Genomic DNA, 24,301 nt, shown 5'->3' with positions numbered 1-24,301 from the left:
TATTTTCAGATCGTTAAAAAAGCTTTGGATTGGGATAAGGAGGTCTCTTCCTCTCCTTGGACAGAAAGGATAAACTATGTGTTTTGGCATCTCTGAGAAGCTTTAGCCCTCTCGTGACTCAATTGCTTTGCCCTCTGCCCCCACTCCTTGCAGTGTGGTGAGGCCTATCAAACCTCTGCCTCTCCCCTTTGGCAAGGTCATGTATGAAGGAGGTGCACCCTAACATCCCTGCCTTTGGACTCAAGGAAGTCTCTCATGTTCAGAATAGTAAATAAATACTTTAGTGCTAAATTGGTATTAAACTGGATAGGAGAGAATCTAGTCTCAAAGCTCACCAGGATTTCTGAGATTGTGTGCTCTTACCTCGTGAAATGTAACTACAGCATCGCTTAGGTGCATGAGAGGCGCTGTTTCCATGCCTCATTATCTCTCCCCTTTCTGGCCTGGGCTCAAGCCTGATAAGCTGCAGACTCTTACCCAGGCACCTTTTCCCTTGTCCAAGCAACACAGAGCTGACTGGCTGTGGACCTGCAACCCAAGTGCCCAGTGACACCCTCTCATCTGAGTCCTGGGAATGAAATGCTGTGGTGATGGAAAACATTGGCTTGCAGAGCCGTGGAGTTGGTCAGACGCCAGCTGTGCGCCAAGTCCCCTTTCCAACTTTATTCCTTTCCTCCTGAGTTATGGGCTTGGGTTTCATACACAGGACAAATTCAATATCCTTATACAGACTGCTGTGCATTTTTATGTACCACTGGATATATATCAATCTAATGAGACTGGGATTTGGCCTGGCTTGTAGCAGGGGAAGCAGTTCCATAGAGCTGGTTTATTGTATCATCATTTTGTAAACAAAATTATCACAGAGAGTCTGCCTTTTGATCCAAACCTTCTCTATTTGAAGGCATTTTCCTCTCACTTATGGGAAGCCTGAAAAAAGCAGAGACTGGAAATGATACTGAACAGAGGCTGTTACAATACATGCATCCTTGTACTAGTGCCAAAGGGTGTTGAGGACTGAAGGTCTGTTTTAAGGGCTGATGCATCTGATCTCCTGGGAATGTGAATAAATGCATTATCTCATTTTGGGCTACTATTCTCAACAGGTACAAAACATAATAGCCTACTGAGATGTGTTCCTGTTAGACAGATACAGAAAGAACTATTCCTGAGGCACCCAGGTCTTTGGCATGGCTTAAGCTTGTAGCTTTGTGCAATTCACACGATATTCAGTTTTGTAAATATTTGAGAAATCTTGGCTGACTCTTTTCAAACTATAGTTACTCCTGGTGCGCTACTTTTTTTTTTTTTCATATCAGGGACATTGTGGATATTATGACATACTTTCATTTCTTAATACTGCACCTCTGATATATTCCTGTGAGACTGTCTTGATCTACAGATGCTGCTGCCTCCGTTCACCTGTGTCAATCCTTTCATAGCTTCCCGTCCCACATAAGGAAGGGATGAAAATACAGCACTTACACATGCTTTACAGGTTAAGGAAACAGAGATGTGTGGAATTTAAGTCAATAGTCAGCTGGAATCTTTTTTTTTTTTTTTTTTTTTTTTTTTTTTGGTGCGAACCCGGAGATTGAACTCAGGCCCTTGCACTTGCCAGGGAAGGGTTTATTCTAATAAGCCATCACCCCAGCCCTCAACTGCAAGTTGATTGCAGAGTTGTGACCATTCATCTGATCAAATCCCCAGACCCCATCCTGAAGTCTAGATCAGTCCCTGGCCTGGAGGTATTTCTATTTCAGTTGAATGATGATTTTAGCAACAGGCAAGATTCCAAGTCTTTTGGTGGTAGAGATTATTTATTTAGGTAAATCATTTTAAAGATGGACATCTGCCAAATAAATAGCCTTAAATATTTTTAAAACTCAGCACACCTTTTAAAATAATTTCCTTTTGCTAGCCTCATTCTCCTCCTGACCTAGAATTTTCCAGAAGTTCTTTCCAGTGGATGATGAGAGGAGAGTACTGGATTTGGGCACGGCTTGGAGCTGGCGGGGAGGTAACTTGAACAGAAGTTCTGGCTAAGCAGTGCCAGCAGGATTTATAAGCCTTTGAAAATGACACATAAGTGCTCAGCCCTTACCAGAATCTTCCTAGGGAGCTGGGCTTTATAATTGTGCGTTAGACTCCTGATTTGTGCTATTGGCCTTTTTGATACCAACCGGACCTCTAGTGAATGAACAAATTAGCAAATAAACAAATGGTATTACTGGGCTGCCTGAGTGCTTTGGGTCTTCTTTCTGAATATCCTCCCCTGTGATTCCTGAGGGTTGTAGTCCTTCCCAAAGTTGGGGACAATGTGTCTCTCCCTGAATGTGGGTGTGCCCACCAGTTGTGGAGTTCATACTGCTAACGGCTTCTTCTGGATCCAGACACTCTCAGCTTAGAATCTTGGTCTCACCACTGAGCTGCTGAATGATTGTGGATGACTTTCTCAAAAGTTCTTAATCCTCAGTTTCCTCACTTGTCACATGTGGGCCACAATCCCTCCCTAGAAGAGCTCTTAAGTGGATTATGTAGTATAATGGAAGTAAAGGATGTAGCCCCATGCCTGACACAGAGGGTAAGTGCTCAATAAATGTTGGCCCTGATGTCGTTATTCCCCAGGACAGTTCCTTCGTCGAGGGGAAGTGTTTTGGGATGATCTGAACTGCACCATCAAGTGCCGCTGTCTGGATTTCAACAATGAGATCTACTGTCAGGAGGCCTCATGTAGCCCCTACGAGGTCTGCGAACCCAAAGGCAAATTCTTCTACTGCAGCCCAGTGGAGACCAGCACATGCGTGGTGTTCGGGGAGCCACACTACCACACTTTTGATGGCTTCCTCTTCCACTTCCAAGGCTCCTGTGCCTACCTGCTGGCCCGACAGTGTTTGCAGACTTCTAGCCTCCCCTTCTTCAGCGTAGAAGCCAAGAACGAGCACCGAGGTGGCTCGGCTGTTTCCTGGGTGAAGGAGCTCTCCGTTGAGGTCAATGGCTACAAGATTCTCATCCCCAAAGGAAGCTACGGAAAAGTCAAGGTGAGACCCCCTCATTGCTTCATGTGGAGATGGTGAAGCCGGAGGTTCTTCAGCCTGAGGAGGACATCTTCCCATCTACCGTTTCTGCCGTTTCTCTCTCTATGGTACCAAAGAGGTAGATGCCTTCGAAATATCTTGTAATATTCTTCACTTAGCAAAATTTTATTGCACAAGAGCTTCACTAAGCTCTCTTCTCAAGTCTATCCACTCTTAAAGTACATTTATTCCTAATTCCCTCACTGGTAGACAAATACACACACGCATGCACACATATTCTCACACACATATACACAACCCAGAAGTAAGAGGAAAGATGGATTAAGCTTAATTTCCTGTATATCTGGCTGATGAAGTTGCAATCTCATGGTCACAGTACTTGCGCAAGGCTTTGGTTAGAAATCTAACAGCCTTTGGTTAGAAATCCTCATCCCACCTCAGCCCCCATCCTGTTTACCCAATACTTGTTTTATTCTTGGAGAAAACTCCACACTTGTTGGAAATCCCAGAGATGCCATCTGAGGAGTCTCCTGAATGGTCTTGGGGACTTCCTTAGTGAGGGCCTTGCGGAAAAATCCCATGAAAGCTTTGCCTGATGCCCCTCCACCAGGATCCCAACTAACAGAGAACTTGAGTCTCTGCTGGCTGATTCTTATTGCTGTCCTCCTGGATTTCAAGCACGGGCATTGACAGAAGAGGGAGAGCAAAAAGCCACTAGCACTTAACCCAGTTTGTGGAGGCCCCGATTTTCACTGTGGTAATGAAGTCCTCGTTGTGACCAAGTATTTATTCCAGCAGTAATAACCAAGACCACAAGGGGTTGATTGCCACAACCGTGTGCAATCCTTAATCCCCATGCATGGAGGTCATTATAAAGATTACAAATCAGAACAGATGTCAATACAGGTATTCCTTTCTTTCTTAAAAGAAAAAGGTTGTAGTTTTAATTGCAGTAGCATGTCTAACAAAAGGCAGGACTGGGGAACTAATTCTACTTTTTCTGGCTGTGCCCTTCCTAGGTCTGTGTAGCTGATAGACCTCATAATTAGGAAAATGAGCTATTACTGTGACTGAAATGCCAATTTGCTTGTTATTTGGTTAGTCTCTCTAGGGAGAGCTTCGTATGTCAAATCAAAGCTAAGAATTCAGGTCCAGAAGTTTAGAGTTTTTCCATTTTAAATTTACATTATGTTGTTGAGCCTTATCCTAGTGGATAGCTTCTAAGATTTCAAGCTAAAAATTTTTCACTAGCTTTCTCCTACTGGCTGAATTGTGAGGATGATGTGTATGATATCAACAGCTGAGGAAGGTTCATGCTTTATTCCCGTTTTCCATTTTGATTAAATTCCTTTTTGCTCACAGTCAGACTTTTTTGGTAGAAAGAAAGGGCCCTGTCATTTCTTTCAGGCCCAGCAGCTCTGCTAATTTTGTGTGGCTCTATTCCATCGTCGAGGCACAGGGCACGGATTCCTCAATTTTCTGCAGCGACAGGGAGATGTGGATGTGAATATAAATGTTTCAGAAAGAAAAGGTTATATGACTCCAACTGCAAGCTAACAATGGCTTCCTTTTCCTTTTGCCAAATGGTTTCTAGTGTCTTTGAATACACCTGCTCTGCTGGGAGAATGGCTGGGTGGAGGGCAGAGCCTCGACTCAGGGTGATGTGGGGACAGGCAGGGCGAGGGCTGGGGAGCAGAAAGGAGCCCGAGGTGCCTGGGAGGCAGCTGACTTCTTCAACCACGTTGTGCCAGGCTGGGAATAGATGCTGAGATCTGTTCTTCCAAACTACGAACTACAGACTCCCTTTCTCCAACCCTGACTCCATCTGCTGGGGTTAGGAGGTGTGTTAGGGTTTTTCCACATTGAACTGTTCTCAGTGAGGAAAATAAACAACTTCAGCTGTGTATGCTAACAGGTTCCAAAGAAAGCCAGCATAACTAAAACATATCTGACAGCTATCTCCTTCTAACATATAGGTTTTTCTATTTCTTCTCACATGAACCCCAGTAGTGTAGGGGCCTCCATTAGAAAGAGAGCCATCTAGCCCTCTAGCTCATGGTGATGAAGAGCTCAGACTCTGGTGTGTAACCTGTTTAAATCCTTGTGTCATTGATTGTCAACAAAGTTAATAATGAGTACAAAAAAAAATTCTTTTGCCACTACTGGAAACCCAGTGGCCTCGTTGATCTTGATTTTCCTTATCTGTAAAATGGGAGCAGTCACATCTCCTAGACAGGACACGTGGGCCTTCACCTGGATTTGGCTGGGGTGGTGGCAGCAGAAGGAATAGGTAAAAATACAGCCTTAGAGCCTGGTCAGCAGGAGCCACGTCCTGTCACCTGCGAGTCACACCAGCCCTGATTCTCAATTTCCTCATTTGTAAAAGGGGAGAACAGTAAGGACTTTCCCAGGTCCTCGTGAGCGTGGAGTAGCATAGCCATCTGTGCAGTGGCCAGTACAGGTGCAGGTACACAGCAGGCCCTCAGCATAGGCTGGTTCCCTGTCACTCTCTCCACTGCAATCTCAAGACCTATGCTTCTGTGGTTCTTCTCTTTGCTCACCTCGCATCCCAGGACCAATCTTGTTGAAGTGAAATATCATCAGAACACAGGGAAGAGGGGAAAACGAGGTGGTGAAGTTTGTCCACTGTTCCTAAACTCAGGGCGAGTCCTGGGCTAGAGAGATGAAGTGAGGAATCTTAGCTCATGCTAAGAGCTCTCCAGGAGCCCTTCCTCCCCTGGAGAATTGGGGGTTACAGGCCCAGCCACTCCTGTATGCTGAGAACAGAGGGGCTGCTAGGAGCGCTCATGGCTTGCAAGTCTTGGGAAGAACATGTGGAAGGTCTATTGCTTAATTTTCTGCATGACTCAGAAACAAAACTGGTGGCACATCAGGGCCTCATCTTCCCCATATGCAGCACCAAGGTGGGTCTGAGCCAGATGGAAAGTCGGGGTACACTTACAGCCAAGCCCACTGAGGACTGTGCCGGGACCAAGCTTTCTTGCCTCATCCATGCACCGGAGTATTTGTAGGTGCTGGGCATGGAGAGTAGAAAGAAGAGGACCAGACCCAGCTGTTAGAGCAAGCTTTGCAAGACGCTAGCTCATATTACTTAGATACCTAGATCCGTGGCTTGCTTGTCTTTCTCCCCCATTTCTCCCCCTTTCTGCTGAGATCACCAAAGGCCAGGGGAGCAGGCTCAGTAAGCTCTTCCCTCCCTCTTTGTGTCTGTATCTAATTTGAGTTCTCTCCCTCTTCACCCTCTGGATTCCTGTAGCTGTTGTCTGGGTTTTGCTTCTCATCCTTGTCTTAGTTCAATAAGGTTTTCAGGCTAGCCAGAACAGATGTTCTAAAATATGAGTCCAACTGTGTTATTCTAATCCCCAGAACTTGAGAGGCTGAGGCAGGAGGATCACTATGAGTTTTTTTTTTTTTTTTTAAATTTTTTTTCTCTATGAGTTCAAGGCCAACCTGGATTGTACAGTGAGACCCTGTCTCAAACAACAACAACAACCAGACAAAAAAACGAACAAATGAAAAAAACCAGACTATGTCATTCTCTTGCTTAAATTGCTCAGGAGCTCTCTGTACAGAATAGAAATCCAATTTTTTCTTTTTAATAAAAGCATAGCTTACAATGCCCTCCGGGATCTGTTCTCTACACAAAGCCAGGCCAATTCTTTTGAAGCAGAAGTCAGATTGTACAGAGCCTTTGCTTTAAACATCTTCTTGGCTTTCTGTCTCACTCAGAGTCAAAGCCAAAGTCTTTTTTGAGGTGGACAAGCCCTCGTTGTTCTGGCCACAGTTCTCCTGACACCAGCTACTACTGTACTCTTCTGCCATCTCCGTTCCAGCCATGCTGGTCCTCTTGCCACTCTGGGGCACCAGGATATTCCCACCTTCCAGATTGCTGGTCCCTCCCTGAGACTCCGTCTCACCCCAGATCCTGGTATGGCTTCTTCCTCCCATTCCCATGGAGCTCCGCCCTGACCTTCCTGTTAAAGATTAGAAACCCTCTTCTTTAGCACTTGTGATTCAAATTCCTTGCATGATTTCTCTGCCTAACACTTACCTGACTTCATTAAATATTTCACTCATTCATTTTGTTTGTTCTTGGTCTCTCAACAAAAATACAGGATTCATGAGCTGAAACTTTTGTATCTTAGTGACAATCTCAACTCTTACAAAACAGTGCCTGACCATAGAGACAGATGTAGGTGACTACTTGGAAGATGGTGGGCCTGGCCTGTGTCTTCAGCTCCATCTCTGGCCACATGTTTCCCCTGCAGTCCAGAACATCCTAGAAGTCCCCAACCCTGACATAACCCCCCTGCACATACACACAACTGCCCCAACCTCTGTGTTTGCTCTCACCCTATACCCCCATCTGCCTCTGACCACGTCTTTTTATCTTTAAAAACCCAGGTCACATTTAACTACTTCTAGAAACCTTATCTGATTCCCCCAGGCTGAAGTAAATGTCCATTTACTGTCCGTTTGTTGTAACACATATTGATTCATATTTAAAACCACCTACTGTAAGTGTCACTTGTGTACTTCTTTGGTAGGCTGAGATCTCCTTGGGGGAATGGGACAATTATTTTTAATCATGTGTTTCTCAGCTCCTGACATAGTGCTTGGTACCTAGCAGGTGTTCCGATTTGTTGATGTTGAGTGATTAAATGACATGGCACTGATATGAGGAAGTCGCAGAGTAAAACCCATAGAAAATGATACCAGGAAACCCTGAAGCTCTGTGGGGCTCAATAGTTGATGTATTCATGTTTCCGCTGGGAGAAGGGTCTGTGACAGGAAGGAGTCATGGAAAATGGGTGACAGCTTACTTAGTAATCTTTAGAGGGAAACCACAGTGCTAAGTCTTTCCAGAAAAGGCTTGAAGCTAGAGCCAGTCAGGAGGTGGTTGCAACCACCATATCCAGAGGAGTCTGTCGTGGCTCAGCAAGTGCCACAGCTGTCCTGGCTCAGATGTGCACTGCTGGGCCTGCCCGTACCAGCTACTCCCTGGCGTTCTCTCCAACCTTTGCTGTAATAGGAGGTAAGCCTCCTGGAGCCTGGGCACTTCAGGTGGCCATTCCCTCTGGCACACTGAGTTGCTCTGACCTCCCTTGCTAGCCTCTGCTGCAGCCCATTGCCTGGACACCTGCTCACCTGCCTTTTACTATTGCTGTTGTTGGCAGGTTAATGACCTAGTGACTTCTTTGCCCGTCATCTTAGACTTGGGGGCAGTGAAAATCTACCAGAGCGGCATGTCTACTGCCGTGGAAACGGACTTTGGGCTCTTAGTGACATTTGACGGCCAGCACTACGCCTCCATTTCCATCCCAGGCTCCTATACAAACTCTACCTGCGGGCTCTGTGGAAACTATAATAAAAACCCACTGGATGACTTCCTGCGCCCCGATGGCAGGCCGGCCATGTCTGTACTGGACCTGGGAGAGAGTTGGCGTGTCTACCACCCGGACTGGAAGTGTGGCCCCGGCTGTGTGGACAACTGCACCCAGTGTGATGCTGCCTCCGAAGCCCTCTACTTCAGCTCTGACTACTGTGGCTTCCTCAACAAGACTGATGGCCCCCTGTGGGAGTGCGGCACTGTTGTAGACCCCACGGCCTTCGTGCATAGCTGCGTGTATGACCTGTGTAGTGTGAGGGACAATGGCACGCTCCTCTGTCAAGCCATTCAGGCCTATGCCCTCGTGTGCCAAGCCCTTGGCATCCCAATCGGAGACTGGCGAATCCAGACTGGGTGTGGTAAGCTGAAGTCCTGTCCCAGTGAGAGGCCTCGCATGTGCTGGGGGCATGGCTAGGGCTCCAAGGCTCCCCTAAATTCCTTGTTAAAACTCAGGGCCCAAGGGTGAGGGGGTGAGGAAGAGGCTAAAATATCACACATCAGAAAGAATAACCTGTAGATAGATGGGCCCCTGAGTTCCACCCCACTCGGTAGCAAGTCAGGAGGGCCTTGATGAGCGTAAGCACTCTGAAGGCACAGAACGGATGGCAGGAGACTCATAGCTGGAGGTGGGCTTGAAGCGGGGTGGCAGCCCCATAGCTGGGCCAAGACGGGAGGACTTCCAGAGGTAGTAGTAGCTGTTGTGTTAGTGTAGGTGCTGGCTTGGGTGACCAGAGGCTGCCCGTGGGAAGAGAGTTTACTTCTCCCGTGGAACCTGCAGCCACAGTGCCACGGCTCTTTGTCTTCCACTTTTGTCCCTTTAGAGTTTGTGCCCTTTGCTCTGGAACATTTCAGCTAACTGGTGCTGCCGGCCAAAGAAAGACAGGGCCAGAGAAGAAGCCCTTTTCCTGAAAGGCCCAGCATCATTAAGGGAAGCTCCAGTATTGGAAGCCCAGATTCTTTTGAATTACTTTTTTTTTTTTTTTTCTGGTGGTACCAGGGATTGAACTCGGAACCCTGTGCCTGCGAGGCAGATGCTTATGCTGCTGAGCTGTCTCCCCAGCCCGTGAATTACATTTTTGGATGAAGCATTTGGCATCGTTTAGTTTTTTTTTCCCATCTAGACCATTTCGATTTCCCTTTCTTTTCATAGTTATGTAAAGATTTAAAACTAAAAATAATTTATTGCCTTCCTCGTCCTTGGTTTCCCCTCACATGAGTGAACAGCTAATATAAGAGTGCATTTAACAGTGCTCTGGCAGTGAGAGGATTTTAAAGTTTCCTTAAATTCTAAGGCCAGAGGGAGTGTTTCCTTTCATAAGTATAGGTCGGATTCACACAAATCATCATGTGTCAGATTCAAATCTTAGCATATTGGTTATTTTTCTTGCTGTGAAACAAACTAGCCTCTTCATGCCTGAGTAGCTGTGTTATACTTCAGCTTGAAACTGAATATGGCCTCTTTCCGGTCCTTACATAATCCAAGAGCAGCCAAATTGCCAAACTGAATTTTTAACCTGTAACGGCTATTTCTCCTAGTGGCACTGCTTTCCCATCTTCCACACCTCTCGCTCTTACTTTAGAGTGATCAATTATATTTAACTCAGAGAAGTAGTTCATTAAGCCCCTGCTTGCTGGACAGATTCAAACACTTATGTAGTCACAGAGGGTCTTAAAATGAGAGTAGCTGGCATATAAGGCATGAAGGATCTTCAGAAGGCACCAAATTCTTATCCAAGATACACAGTCTTTGAAGGTAGCTGGTGCTCTTTTTAATTTTATTTATTTATTTTTTAAAATACGTATTTAGTACAGGGTCTACAGGGTCTCACTATACAGACAGGACTTGTAGTGATGCTCCTGTTTTCAGCTTCCCAAGTGCTGGGATTATAGTTGCGCACCACCACACCCAGTCTCAGTTGCTGTCTCAGTGCACCCTGGGGGTGGGGTCAGCACAACACTCTGGGGGATTGAACCCTGGTCTCTGCACTGAGCTATCTGGCTGACCCGCTTTTTCTTGTTTTTGATGTTTCAGGGAATTCATTTCCATTGTCTGCCTTAGTCAAAGTCAAGTATCTTAAATTTCCCTGTTAGACATTTCATGTTTTCAAATCACTCCACCAACAGTTTCTTTTTTTTTTTTAATGATTTTTAATTCATTTAAAAAAAGCAATGAAATAGTTTCAAAACATGTTATTAGGACAGCTACAATAATTAATACATTGCATGTTGTTGTCTTCGTAGTGGTTATTCAGAGGATGAGATACAGACATGATACCTTGTCTAAACAATATTAGTACATGCCTTTCTTCTCATTGAACTAAGAGAAAGTAGCTGTATATCTATCCTGTTTTGTATATACATATATATTTTTCACTACAAAATGGTCCTTTATTTATATCCCTCTATTTTGTTTTTTTTGTCAGAGATGGGTGTTCCATTGCTGTTAGAGAGGATATTAGGAGAAGTTTTTAAAGGACCTTTTCATACTTGATGCCAGTTCAAAATTGTGGGTATTTGAATTCAGCAAAATAACCCAATATAGTCCAGTAGTCCATAATAGCAGTGGGTTAGCAGCAGAACTGGTAATTGTCAGCAGTTGTTGACTTGAACCTTTTATAGCTCAGCATATTAATATGGCATTACTTTTTTTTACATCATGGTCATACTTTTCTGCTGGATGATTAAGACCAAGTTAAAGCAAGACCTATATAACTAAAAATGTAACTTTTGTATCTGACAAGGTCAGTCAAATCTCCTCAGGATTTACCCTGAAACCATATACAGCACCTAGTAGATCTTTTGTCAGTGTCAGCCATCTGGGTAAGTCATGGCCATTGCTTGGCCAATTTGCTCTGAAAGCCTGAGAGATTTTTTTCTCTCTAGGTGACTCTCCTTAGGCACACTCTACATCATTCATCAGTTTCCTCTTTGGGCCCATAATCTCCTTGATCAGAAAATTTGGGACACCACTGAGCTACGGGACGTCACAGCACAGGTTCTCTTATGTCCTGAGTCCTCCCTGACCTTGTAGGGCTAGGGCCAAAATATTGCTTATCTTTGTAGCCCCTCTATTTCTCTAAATTTTGGTCTGCAAACTTTAAACATCCAGAAGAGAACCTTAATGATATTACCCTTTAACAGAGGCAGCTGGGTTTAACATCACTATCTGTATGAATATCAAACACCTTAGACATAATATGGAACTGCTATTTTCCAACAACCATGGGTATTCTAAACTTTAAATCCCCATAGAATGTGAAAAAAACAATTACACATTTTTACACAGAAATTTAGAAATCAAACCATATACAACATTGTAGCAGGATAATCCTATGACATTTTTTCTTGTCTCTTGTTTTATTTTATTACCTTTTTAAAAAACACTTACTTTAAAGAGAATACAGCAATAATTGATATGACATTAGAAGCAGTATGCATTTAGAAGACCAGAATGATAGGTATTCCAGGCATGGTTTTAGTACTACACATTGCTGTCCTCAGTGTATTTGAGAAGGATATTTTTTTTGTGTGTGTGTGGCTAGCTAGGTTGCCTTAAGGGCAGGTCTGGTGTGGCATGTGGAGCTGAGGATTGAACCATGGTGCCCTGCGCCTGACTGAGTTTGCCCAAGCAAGTGCTTTAAACAACTGGGCTAACTGGCAAGCTCCCCGCCACCCCCATCGCCCCCCTCAACAGTTTCATTTTTCATTGTTCTTAGAAATGATGTTTTTTTAAGAATGAGGCATAAGCTTTAAAATCAGGTCAGCTCATATGGCCATGCTCTGAAGCTCGGAAAACATCTTTGTTAGTCGGAGATCACAAACTCTGTTGAGTACTTGTCTAATCTAGGGAAGATAGCCCCTGGAAGTTTAGCTTCAGTGGATATGACCAAATTCAAGTTAGCTTTCACAACCCAACCATGTTGCTTGGTAGTTATTAGGAAAGCAATGGAGGTGGTTTGTATAGGTGGCACTTGAGTCTGTTCACACATGAGCGGCCCCTTGGCCCTCACTCTAGGGCCTAAATGATCAGGAAGGACCTTGTTCTGGCCTCTGTCTTGTTGGACTCTGGCCTGTCAGCTCCCCAGGTCCACTCACCAGTTCTCTCCCTTTCCCCCGCACCAGTGTCCACAGTGCAGTGCCCCAGCTTCAGCCACTATTCTGTGTGCACCAGCAGCTGCCCTGACACCTGCTCGGACCTGACGGCCTCGCAGAACTGTGCCACACCCTGCACTGAGGGCTGTGAGTGCAACGAGGGCTTTGTCCTCAGTACCAGCCAGTGCGTGCCGCTGCACAAATGCGGCTGCGATTTTGACGGCCACTACTACACCATGGGGGAGTTCTTCTGGGCTACAGCCAACTGCACGGTACAGTGCCTGTGTGAGGAGGGCGGGGATGTCTATTGCTTCAACAAGACCTGCCGCAGCGGGGAGGTATGCGCCGTGGAGGACGGCTACCAGGGCTGCTTCCCCAAGCGGGAGACTGTGTGCCTGCTCAGCCAGAACCAGGTGCTTCACACCTTTGATGGTGCCGCCTACGCCTTCCCCTTGGAGTTCTCCTACACCCTCCTAAAGACCTGCCCTGACCGTGAGGAGTACCTAGAGATAGACATCAACAAGAAGAAGCCTGATGCAGGGCCAACTTGGCTCCGGGGTCTTCGTATCCTGGTGGTTGACCAGGAGGTCAAAATAGGAGGACCTGGAGCTTCTGAAGTCAAGGTAAGATTGCTTGCTTCCTGGAGGGTCTGCGGATGGAACTCAAAGAGGGAAGGAACTTGAGCGTCGCAACAGGTTTGCTTTTCTGCTTCTGCTGGGGAGTGGATTCTAGAAAGGAGACAGCACCCATTTTCTAATGACCAACCCCAAATATGCTACCAGGTGAAGAAGAGTGCTTAGAATTGCTGGAGTTAGATAGATGGCATAGGAATCACTTACCCTAACAGCAAGTGCTTGCAGAATGCTCGCTAGGTGCCAAGCACTATTCTAAGCCCTTCCTAAGCAGCAGCACACTTATGAGGAAGACAGTATTATCACCCTTATTTTGCAGATGCAAAACAGGAGGCCCAGAGAAGCTAACTTCCCTCAGGGGCACACAACCACCACATGGTATTCAAGCCCAAGCAGCCCCCACCCTCATATTTGTACCTGGGATGGAACTCAGGACCCACACTTGCCAGGCAGGTGTTTATGCCACTGAACTATATCTCCAGGCCTTTCAACCCAAGCAGGCTCCAGAATCTGTGCTGTTACACTCTTGTGTTGTATAACTCTGCTACCAATAGACAGGACTACTCGTAATGCGGGGCAACGTAAGGGTACTTGCCAGGTGTAATTCCAGAAGAAATCTTGAGCCCTCTAGAACAACTCTTCCTTTTCACATGAAGATCCCAACGGGCTAAGTGAGTGTCCCATAGCTAATGGAGACAGAGCTGGGTTATAGGAGGAGCACATGCATTTCATGGGCTCATGGGAAAGTCTGGTTTAGGAGACAACCATTAACACAGTATAGTCCAAGGAGATAAAAAAATACACATCCACCAACTTGAGGAGAGCTGTATTCTTACTCCACTTGCCATACCGGGAGAGATTTATTTAGTAAAAATAGCAAGAGATAGATAGATAGATAGATAGATAGATAGATAGATAGATAGATGGATAGATAGTTTAAAGAGATAAAAGTATCCTAGATGTCTAAATAGGTTTGGACACTGGGAAATAAAGATCCAGAAAGGCAGGGGGAAAGGATCTGTCTGAGACAAATTTTGCTTGCATTTCAAGTTTGGGGTTTTGAGAGAGTGAGGGTTACATTAAAGTCCAGTGCACCCAAATGAAGAATTTCAAAAGAAAGACACAAAGAAGCCCAGGAAAAACAATTGGTCCATGGTCTGTGGTTTCCACAGACCATCAGCTTCTTGATATCTTGGAAGAACTAGTCACTGAAGAGCTATGGCTTTATTCCACAGCCTCGGAAATGGTGGTTAGGTCTGTGTGTCTCTAGAATTGATGGCAGTGCTTTGATTTTTCAGTTGAATGGTCAGGAAGTGGAATTACCTTTCTTCCATCCTTCGGGGAGGCTGGAGATTTATCGAAACAAAAACAGTACAACGGTGGAGTCCAAGGGAGTGGTGACTGTCCAGTACTCAGATGTGGGCCTCTTGTCCATCCGGCTGTCCACAGTGTACTTCAACTGCACTGGGGGGCTGTGTGGCTTCTTCAATGCCAATGCCAGTGACGAGTTCTGCCTCCCGAATGGCAAGTGCACAGACAACCTGGCCGTGTTCTTGGAGAGCTGGACAACTTTTGAGGAGATCTGCAATGGAGAGTGTGGAGACCTGCTGAAGGCCTGCAACAATGACTCGGAGCTGCTCAAATTCTACCGGAGCCGTTCCAGGTGCGGTATCATCAACGACCCCTCCAACAGCTCCTTCCTGGAGTGCCACAGTGTGGTCAATGTCACTGCCTACTACCGTACCTGTCTCTTCCGCCTGTGCCAGAGTGGGGGCAACGAGTCTGAACTCTGTGACTCAGTGGCACGGTATGCCAGTGCCTGCAAGAACGCCGATGTGGAGGTGGGCCCATGGCGGACCTACGACTTCTGCCGTAAGTTGGGGCTGCTTCAAGGGGGAGGAGATTGGGAGGTTGGGCAAAGATTGCATGCTAACCATACCTTCTTCTTCTTTTGTTTCAATCCAGGGGGTTGAACCCAGGCATTCAAACTACTTTGCCAGCGCTTTTCTATGTTTTGTTTTATTTTTGAGATGGGGTTTCCCTAAGTTGCTAAGCTGCCCAGGCTATGCTCAAACTTACCATCCTCTCATCTCGGCTCGCCAGGGTGCAAGTTTACAGGCATGTGCCACCATGACCAGTTCAACTTTTTGTACCTTTTTACTCAGAACTTGTCTTTCCAGCAGGACTGAATTTTAGGGCCATCTAATTACAGGGTAATACCTTTCTAGTCTGATATGCCCCCTCATAGGCCCATCACCCCAAACTAGACTGTTCCTCAGCATCATTCATTTCTCGTGACATAACACCTTTCACTGTAGGTCAGCTGGCCATCCTGTTGACTCAGGGTCTTATCCAGCAGTGGGTACAAAAGCCACACCAAGAGCTAGAACTGTCTGGGCTGGCTCCATAGGTGCTACTTCCCTTGGCAGGGAAAGGCTCACTCATTGTGATAGGAGGTGAATGGTCAGGGAGCCTTCTGGGGTTTAGAAATTCCTACCACTCCCTGGGGCAAACCTGACAAGGGCTATCAAGTGTGGTCCGTGCTGCTCGCTCTTCATTTTGTCCCCAGAGGATCTGACACTTCATGGTAGGGTGGTGACAGTACTTGTAGTTACTGGACTGACTGCTGGCAAGGCCAGACAGAGAATCTTTTCTTAACAGCAGGAGTACAGCAAGGAAGGCAGGACCCATATCCAAAGCAAGAGTCACCTCACCTGGACATCTGCACATGTCCCTGCCCTGCCCTGCCAGAAGGTTCAGTACCAAGCCACAACCAGTCCTGCCATTGAGATTCCACCCTCTACTTCTGTTTAGCTCTCCCTCATTTTCTTTCTTCCTAAATTTGTTTAACTTTTTGTTTGGAAATCATTTCAAAGCTATATAGAAGTTGCAAAATATTTGTTTACCTATTAATTCAACTGACTCATTGGTAAACATTTCTCCCCCCAATCCTGTGCATTTGAAAGTAAGTTACATACATCATGTATTTTGCAGGAATCACTCTAACAAAATTTCTGGGACAATCAGTTTATAAAGAAAGGTTAGACTGGACATGGTGGTGCATACTTATAAGGGAGCACTCTGGGAGGCTGAAATGGGAGGGTTACAAATTTAAGTCCAGTCTGCACAACTTAGTGACTCATTGAAGCTCTTCTTCAAAAAAGTTTTCAGAAAAATATCATTGGAGATGTAGCTCAGTGAAAAGACCCTAGATTCAATCCCCAATGAGAGAGAGAGAGAGAGAGAGAGAGAGAGAGAGAGAGAGAGAGAGAGAGAGACAGACAGAGAGAGACAGAGAGAGACAGACAGAGAGAGACAGACAGACAGACAGAGAGAGAGATGGGCAGAGATTATCAGAAACTGAGACAGAGAGCGACAAATCAGAGACAGAGAGACAGGGAGACAGAAAGGTAGAGAGAGGGAAAGAGAGAGGGTAGGAGAGAGAGACAGGAAGACAGAGAGATGGACAAGGATGGACAGAGACAAAGAGTGACAGAGAGTGGACAGACAGAGAGACAGAGACAGAGACAGAGATGGAAAGAGATAGAGATGGAGAAAGACAGAGACGTAAAGACGCAGACAGACAGGCAGACACACAGACACACAGACAGAGGCATACAGAAATTTACTTCAATTTAGTTTTTATCTTAGTTACATTTTTCTCCATGGTGAGACAGCATACCCAACACCCAAAGTTAAGGAAGGAAAGGTTTACTTAGTTCACAGTTTGTGGAGTTTCCAGTTCGCACTCAGCTGGCTCCAAGGCAGGTGGCATGGCAGAGGAGTAGGACAACATGGCAGCAGAAGACAGCAAAGGCAGCAAGAGGACACAGAGGGGAGAGCAAGACTTTTTTCTTCTTCTTTTTAAAGAGTAAAAATGATTCTTTAATACGTTTTAGGTTAAGACACACTCTAGAGACAAATTGAAAATACATTTTATGAAGATATATTTTAAGACATTTAAACATGTAGATAGTGTTGTTAGTTTTTATTAGTTTTGTTGAGAAATAGCAATGAGACAGTTTCAAAACTGATTAATAGGACAGTTTCAATAATTAATCCATTGCATATGTTGTCTTCCTTTATATTGTAAGCAGGCGACTACTCCTTGGCTGACTGTAGTGCTCGCCCCGTCTCCCCACCCTCCTCTTGCACAGGCACAGGGTGTTCACAAAGTGAGGACCCTGGCCCCCTGCTGAGTCACTCAGTCAAACTTCTTCACCTCTCAGGTTGACACGGTACATCTACCATCAGTTTCCAAGGTTTCCTTCCATGGTTGGTTGGCCCTGTTGGTTTGGGGTATAGAGTAAGGAACATTTGGGGGTGGTAAAGTGTGACCAGGAACAAATGGGAGGACAAACAAGAAGAGAGCCAACTGTCCTCTTCAAAGGCATGTCTGTAGTGACCAGAGCATCTCCCACTGGACTAGACTCAACTTCTAAAATGTTTGCCATGCCTTCTGATAGTGCCAAGTTGGAAATTAAGACTTTAACATGCGGGGACACTTAAAATCCAAATTATCGCCCTCCGTTACCTGTAAATCTTCAGCATGTATTTCCCTACATTAAGGACACTGTTATGTAACCATGGCATAGTGTTAGGAAATTTAATGACAATTCAGTAATTTAGCATCCGTATTCCCATTATGTCAATCTACTTGGTAATGTCTTCAGGTTTCTTTGTGTGTGTGTGTGTGTGTTCAGTCTCCACTGAGCTGGAATACTTCCTTAGCCTTCTTATCTTTTATGACTTTGATAGTTTTGAAGAATTCTCCCACTTCAAATAGAGCTGCTCTCCACGGGATGTTTCCCCATGACCACAGGCTGTGCAGCCCCGCGCAGCCCCTTGACAAGGCCACACAAGGCTTCTCACAGGACTCCAGCACTAGGAGTGGCACGCTCTGTGCAGCTTCCTTCCTTGGTGAAACAGCCGTTGATCCCTGCCCAGGTGTGGCCAAACATCTCTACTAGATAGTCACTATGGTTTCCCTTGGCAAACAACAAGCAATCTGGGGGGAGATGCTTTATGACTATGCAAATTCCCCATTATTTGAAATAATAATATTGAATAATACTGAATCACTGCTTTGATTCAGTGCTCATTGATGATTTTTCTTTGCATCAATCTCCTGCCCAGTAATTACGCATGGACAGTGTCCAACCCCAGCACTCTTTCCACTTAAACCAGCCAGCGAGTACAACCCTATTATAAGCAAGAGACCTCCCTTATCCTTTACTGTCTGTTGTTCCATCCATGTGCTAACGCCATTCTCTGCTTCTCTTTCTCATATTATCAGTGTGGATATGGATTTCTTTTTCTGTTTTTGTATTCTGTGCAGGGTTTCACTGCATAGCTCAAATTCGTGGTGATCCTCCTGTTTTCAGCCTCCCCAGCACTGGGATTACAGGTGTGCACTACCATGCCCGGACTGGATTCCTATTTTTATAACATAGTTTATAGTCTATATTATGTTTTAAAAATGATTTTTGGTGTTAAAAATATTCCAGATTTGGCCCGTAGGAGTCTCTTCAAGCTCTTGTTCTTTTGGCATGCCTTTGTCATTTCTTTGTGTTGTTCATGTGTGTGTTAGCATTCTCTTACTTTCGGACACAACGAGATGCACAATGTTCATATCTTAACCTTCTCTGCTCCAGACTGGAGTCGGCCATTACTAAACAAAGCACTGATTCCTTTTAGTGGGGAGTGTTATTACATTTTAAGATCAGGGTGAGGGTTGTCCTTTGCTCTTGGGGTGTCTTTACTTTGTCCCTTGGCACCTTCAACAGACAGAGATAAGAACGCACACACACACACACACACACACACACACACACACACACACGCACACACACGAAGTCCAATGAGCATGTTTGATGGCTGTCATCTCAGAGGAGGGCACAAGGTCCCTGCTGAGCCTGATATATCCACAGAGGGACTGAGGGCAGACGCTGTGAATGCCAGCACTGGCCTTCTGGGCGCAAGCTCTTCCTAAAGCTCCATGCAGCAGGAAAGCCATGCTGTTTCTATTGACCACTGTGTCCAGTGAGCTCTTCACTTCCTTCCAAAGCCTCCTCTTCAGTGTGCCTTTGGTACCCTCTTTGGTCTCTACCTAACATGATTTTTACTCCTGCGTTCATACTTAGCTTTCTAGGTGTACTTAGTGCATGGTACTGAGTTACCGAGTCGGCCCTGCGCCACAGCTGCATTGTCACTAGGCTGTGTCAGAGCCAGCCTTTTAGATGACTAACTCTTGCCCAGGAGGGAGTGTTTCTGGGTTGTTTTTTGACTGCACAGGGCACAGTGTGGTGGCACCATGTATGCTAAATGAGCCCAGCGTGATGGGGACGGTCCCTCTCTTTTACTGGGTTTGATGGCTGTTGAGAAGAGCTTCTCATCATGCCTCCTCCGGACCCCAAAGCTGGAGGAAGCTGTTTCCTGTTCAGTTTTTAGAGAGAGAGAGACTGGGCAGAAGCAACTACTTGGAACACAGCTTCTTTAGTTGGAGGGCCAGTGTTCATGCCTAAGACGTCCCCAGGGTGTCCCATCTAGATCTTGTGCCCTTGGGTCTGGCAAGAAGACCAAAGTGTGCGCGTTTGCTTAACTAACTCTCGAGGTACTAACGAGTTAATGTAGTTGAGGTCCTGCAGAGAGGAGACTAAACTGCGCAACAGCTGCGAACCAGGAGCATCCTCTTTGAACCCAGAGAAAGACGACTCCTGCTTCTGGCTTCAGATGTTTTCATCTACTCTTCCTATCGGCAGAGCCAGGCTGCCCAATTAAGTAATTTCATAGAGTCATTTCAGGGGCTGGGGGAAGTTTTATGACTCCACGTCTGTGTGCTCTAGACTTTCAGACAAATTCAGACAACACAATAAGTCATAAAGCAAGAGGCATTTAAATAAGTCATGTTATTTGCTATCACCATAAACCTGCAGTCAGTGCTATAACATTCATAATTTAGAGACAAATGTGAAAATCCCTCTACACAGACATATATAATGAGTGCTGAACCAGCCTTCAACCCCGCAGCCGAATGGTAGTGTAGTCAATGGAAATGGACGGCGTCATTTAGCCCAGAGGAAAAGACGATTGGCTTCTAGTGCACAGTGCAGAACTACTGCGTCGGTGCTAGTGGACAGAGCTGTTATTGCCGTGCAATTTACTTCTCTGTAGTGTCCTTCATGTCCTTGGATTATAAAGCACTATTAAGGAGTGGTGTTTTAAGGGCTATTAAGGAGTGGTGTTTTAAGGGCCAGAGAAAGTTCTAAAGGCTGGACCTTATTTTCCCAGGAGGTAGGGGGGAACCTTCATACACTTTGCACTACACAGCCTGTAGGTAGATTCTTTTTTGCTCCTGGATGCTTTCCCTGCCCCAGTCAAGTTGTGACAGTGATAAGTGAGATGCTGGCCTAGACTTTTGCAGAAAAGAGAAAAGATATTTTCTGTGCTGTGCCTTGTGAATCCGAGACTTGAGCTACCCAGGAAGGTTTATCAGAAGTACGGTTTGACACAAGATGGGATGTCTGCGTGGGATTTAGCTTGGGGAGGACTGTACAGGTGGGGACAAGAGTGAGCAAAGGCAGTGGGGGGCCATGCACCAAGGGGGAGGCTAGAGGGAGCTGGAGTAGAAAAATGAAATACAAAGGTGTTGAATCAATTTGTAGCATAAAAATACCTACGTGAGGGCTGGGAAGATAGCTTAGTGGCACAACACCTGTCTGACAGTGCAAGGTCCTAAGTTTGATCACCGGTGCTGCATGCCATGCCTGGCACTGTGGCACATACCTGCAATCCCAGTGCTGGGGAGGTTGACACAAGAGGATCACTATGCGTCTGAGCTGCATAGCAAGACCCTGAATTGAAAAATAATAATAATCTACACAAAGCCTATCTATATACAAAAAGGATGTGCAGAGTAGGAAAGGATAAACTATTGAGAGGCTATGATAGACTTGATATATTCAATTATTAACCATCAGAACAATCCTGTTAGGTAAGTATGGCCCTTATTTAATAAAAGAAGCCAAAGTTCTGAGCCAACAGTGACAAGCCAACATTAAAAGAGCAGCATCCCCAGATCTCTATGGCACAAACCTCATTTTCCTTCTAGCTCTCCACAGTTCCTCTACAGAGTCTGAGTCAGGAGACCCGGATCTTGGTCTCTCTCGGTTCTCAGTGGTTAGACAAATGAAATCATTGGAATGCAATTTCCTCACCTATTAGAGGAACGCTAGCTTTTGCTTACTGCCCAGTGATTGAAATAAGGTACACAACAGGTGCAGGATGGTGCTGGGCTTGTAGAAGTTGCTCCATTCCGCCTTGCAGTCTCAGACTTTTCTTCATGGAAACCAAATGCATGGGCAGAGCCTGTGAGTGGCCCTGGACTTTAGCCACCTGAAATGAAGGCCACCATGGTGTTGGACACAAAGCATTCACAAAACTCACTGCGTGGATGATTGTGAACCACAAACATGCACACACACTTCTATTTCTGACCTCTGTCTTCTGTTTGCCACCATCAGCTTTGGAATGCCCGGAGAACAGCCATTTCGAGGAATGTATGACATGTACGGAGACCTGCGAGACCCTGGCCCTGGGCCCCATCTGCGTAGACAGCTGCTCTGAGGGTTGTCAGTGTGACGAGGGCTATGCCCTGCAGGGCAGCCAGTGTGTCATCCGAAGTGAGTGTGGCTGCAACTTCGAGGGGCACCAGCTTGCCACCAACGAGACCTTCTGGGTGGACCAGGACTGCCAGATCTTCTGCTATTGCAATGGTACAGATAACAGTGTCCACTGTGAGACCATTCCCTGCAGGGACGATGAGTACTGCATGGACGACGGTGGCCTGTACTATTGCCAGCCCCGCACCGATGCTTCCTGCATCATCTCAGGCTATGGTCACTACCTCACCTTTGATGGCTACCCCTTCGACTTCCAGACCAGCTGCCCGCTTATCCTGTGTACCACAGGAAGCAGGCCAAGCTCAGACTCGTTTCCCAAGTTCATCGTGACAGCCAAGAATGAGGACCGGGACCCATCCTTGGCCTTGTGGGTCAAACAGGTGGATGTGACTGTGTTTGGCTACCACATTGTGGTTCATCGGGCCTATAAGCATACTGTGCTGGTGAGTGATCCTGGTTACCCATGAGGAGGAAGCGATGGGGATGTGAGGACGGGGTGCTGGTTAGTAATCCAGGCTGTAGCTGTATCAGGCAGGCCCAGAATCCAAAGTAAATCAAAGCATGCTAGAGCAGAGAATGACTTTAGAAAATGCCTATCACATTTATCTTACAGATTAGGCAATGGAGGCTCAGAGCAAAAGGATTTGGTCAAGTCACCAGGGTCAAATTGGGGGGTCGAGACAGCTCTAGGAAAGTACCTTGCATGCTGGCATAGTGGAGTGTGTTCGAGCAAGCATAGGTTTAAATTGAGGCACAGCTTGGTGAGCACTGTGTGGTCCTGGCTGGCCACTCGGCCTCCAGCTTTGTCTGTGAGAGGCTCCTTGTCTGCACGGAGGAGGCTTTCCTGGGTGGCACTGTTGGCCTGTCTGCTCCCTTTGTTTTCTGAGTCCCACTGACATTTGTTCTGGTTTCTCCCCCGACTCTGAGGCTCTCCCTTGGCCCCAGGGCCTATGGTGATGAAGAGTCTTGCTTGTATCTGGAGCCCTGGAGAGCTCTCCTATAACCCCTTTACTCTCTTGGGCTTCAGGGCTCTCTTTCTACCCTTTTCATCTTTATCACCCAAAGAACCTTCCTGGGGTCACAAAGGCAAAGAACAGCAGAGCTGAGGAGTTCTGAGCACTCACTGAACAGCCTGATGTCAGCAGCCCCCGGGACAGGCCGGGTGCAGCACTTCCTCCCCACTGTCTTGTCTGAGCACCATGTAATCCACTAACAAGCAAACCAGCAGCCTCTGCTTTGGCATTTCCGAGTAGCTGATTTAGGGTGTTGCGTTTCTGGGCTTTATCCTCACAGGTCTGTGTCGTAACTCATCTATCTCCGAGGGGACTCTTTTTCATCTTTAAAATTTTCAATAACTGAGCTAAACTGACTACCTGGAGCTGGAGTTCCCAGGGCAACTGTACTGATTTCTTTCTTTAGGATTTGCTTAACTCTCTCTCACAAAGAATGTTCTTGAACATCTAAGATAGCATCTAAGATAGCAGTCTCATTATCCGTTTCTTCCTCCCTTTCTTGCATATTATAAACCTAAATCCCAATGTTTTCCTTTATGCTTTTCATAGCAATTCCTGTATCTATTATGGTAGTAATCAGAATTTTTTTCTTTCCTAATTCCTTCAATCCCAGCCACAATCTTTGTAAGGACAGGAAGCACACATAATTCATCTTTATGTGGGATGAGTGTAAACTGTTCTGTACATAGTGATAATGAAAATGTTTGTCAAATGAACAAATGAGGTGACATAATAACCCTTTTCTTCCATGGGTTTCTTCCAACCCTTTTCTTCCAGGTTTGCTCCTGGTCATTCCTCTTTGGCAACCTGAGGGATTAAATGGGCCAAAGAGTGAGTTAGGAATGTAGCAGAAGCTTTGATTTCTTGCCACGTAAGATTTCTAGTAGATTGCCAAACAGTTGAATCTGGCCATTGCAAGACCTTCCCCTGATTCCATTTTCATCATAGGTTAAAACAAATGCATCGGTCATGTTGTCCGGGAGGCTTTCGGCATGTTTGTCATTTCCTTGTTTTAGCTGCAGAGCGGATAGATTTGTACCCTTAGGCATCCGCATGTCTCCTTGACATTCACCATCCTACCATTTTTCTGGGATTTTTTTTCTGCTTTCCTTTAAAAATATTATCTGTTCATAGTTGCTGTCCTTAATGGATTATATTTCTGCCTTGCGTTACATGTGCACTGCTTTTAGGTATATGTGTATCCTAGTTTGTACATTGCATTTTCTGACCTCTTCCAAGTTATTTGCACATAGATCATGAGGTTCTCATGTCATAGTAACTGATTCTCTCCCTTTCCTAGTAACTGATGACTCACTTTCTGAGTGTTTCCTTTCTTTTCTTCCACTTTAGGGCTAAGCCCCTAATGGGCTGGTCACATTCCAGGTATGTATCTTGCTCTGATCCCATGACATGCACGCATTGCTAAAGTCAAGAA

At 45.7% G+C, this 24,301-nt stretch overlaps 1 protein-coding gene across 1 annotated transcript in view; it reads left to right on the top strand.

Annotated features, from left to right (window-relative positions):
- Tecta (tectorin alpha) overlaps window positions 1-24,301 on the top strand; it is a 73,977-nt gene that overhangs the window by 13,327 nt on the left and 36,349 nt on the right. The window contains exons 7-11 of the mRNA XM_004636399.2: window positions 2,629-3,041; window positions 8,237-8,807; window positions 12,571-13,163; window positions 14,471-15,044; window positions 21,695-22,296. Coding sequence (XP_004636456.1) covers window positions 2,629-3,041; window positions 8,237-8,807; window positions 12,571-13,163; window positions 14,471-15,044; window positions 21,695-22,296 — 2,753 coding nt within the window. The remainder of the gene's footprint in view (window positions 1-2,628; window positions 3,042-8,236; window positions 8,808-12,570; window positions 13,164-14,470; window positions 15,045-21,694; window positions 22,297-24,301) is intronic.

This window comes from Octodon degus, unplaced genomic scaffold, assembly GCF_000260255.1.
Source record: "Octodon degus isolate 3935 unplaced genomic scaffold, OctDeg1.0 scaffold00080, whole genome shotgun sequence".
Lineage (NCBI taxonomy): Eukaryota > Metazoa > Chordata > Mammalia > Rodentia > Octodontidae > Octodon > Octodon degus.
Note: the sequence above shows the minus strand (reverse complement) of the source record. Positions and strands in the feature narration are given on the sequence as shown.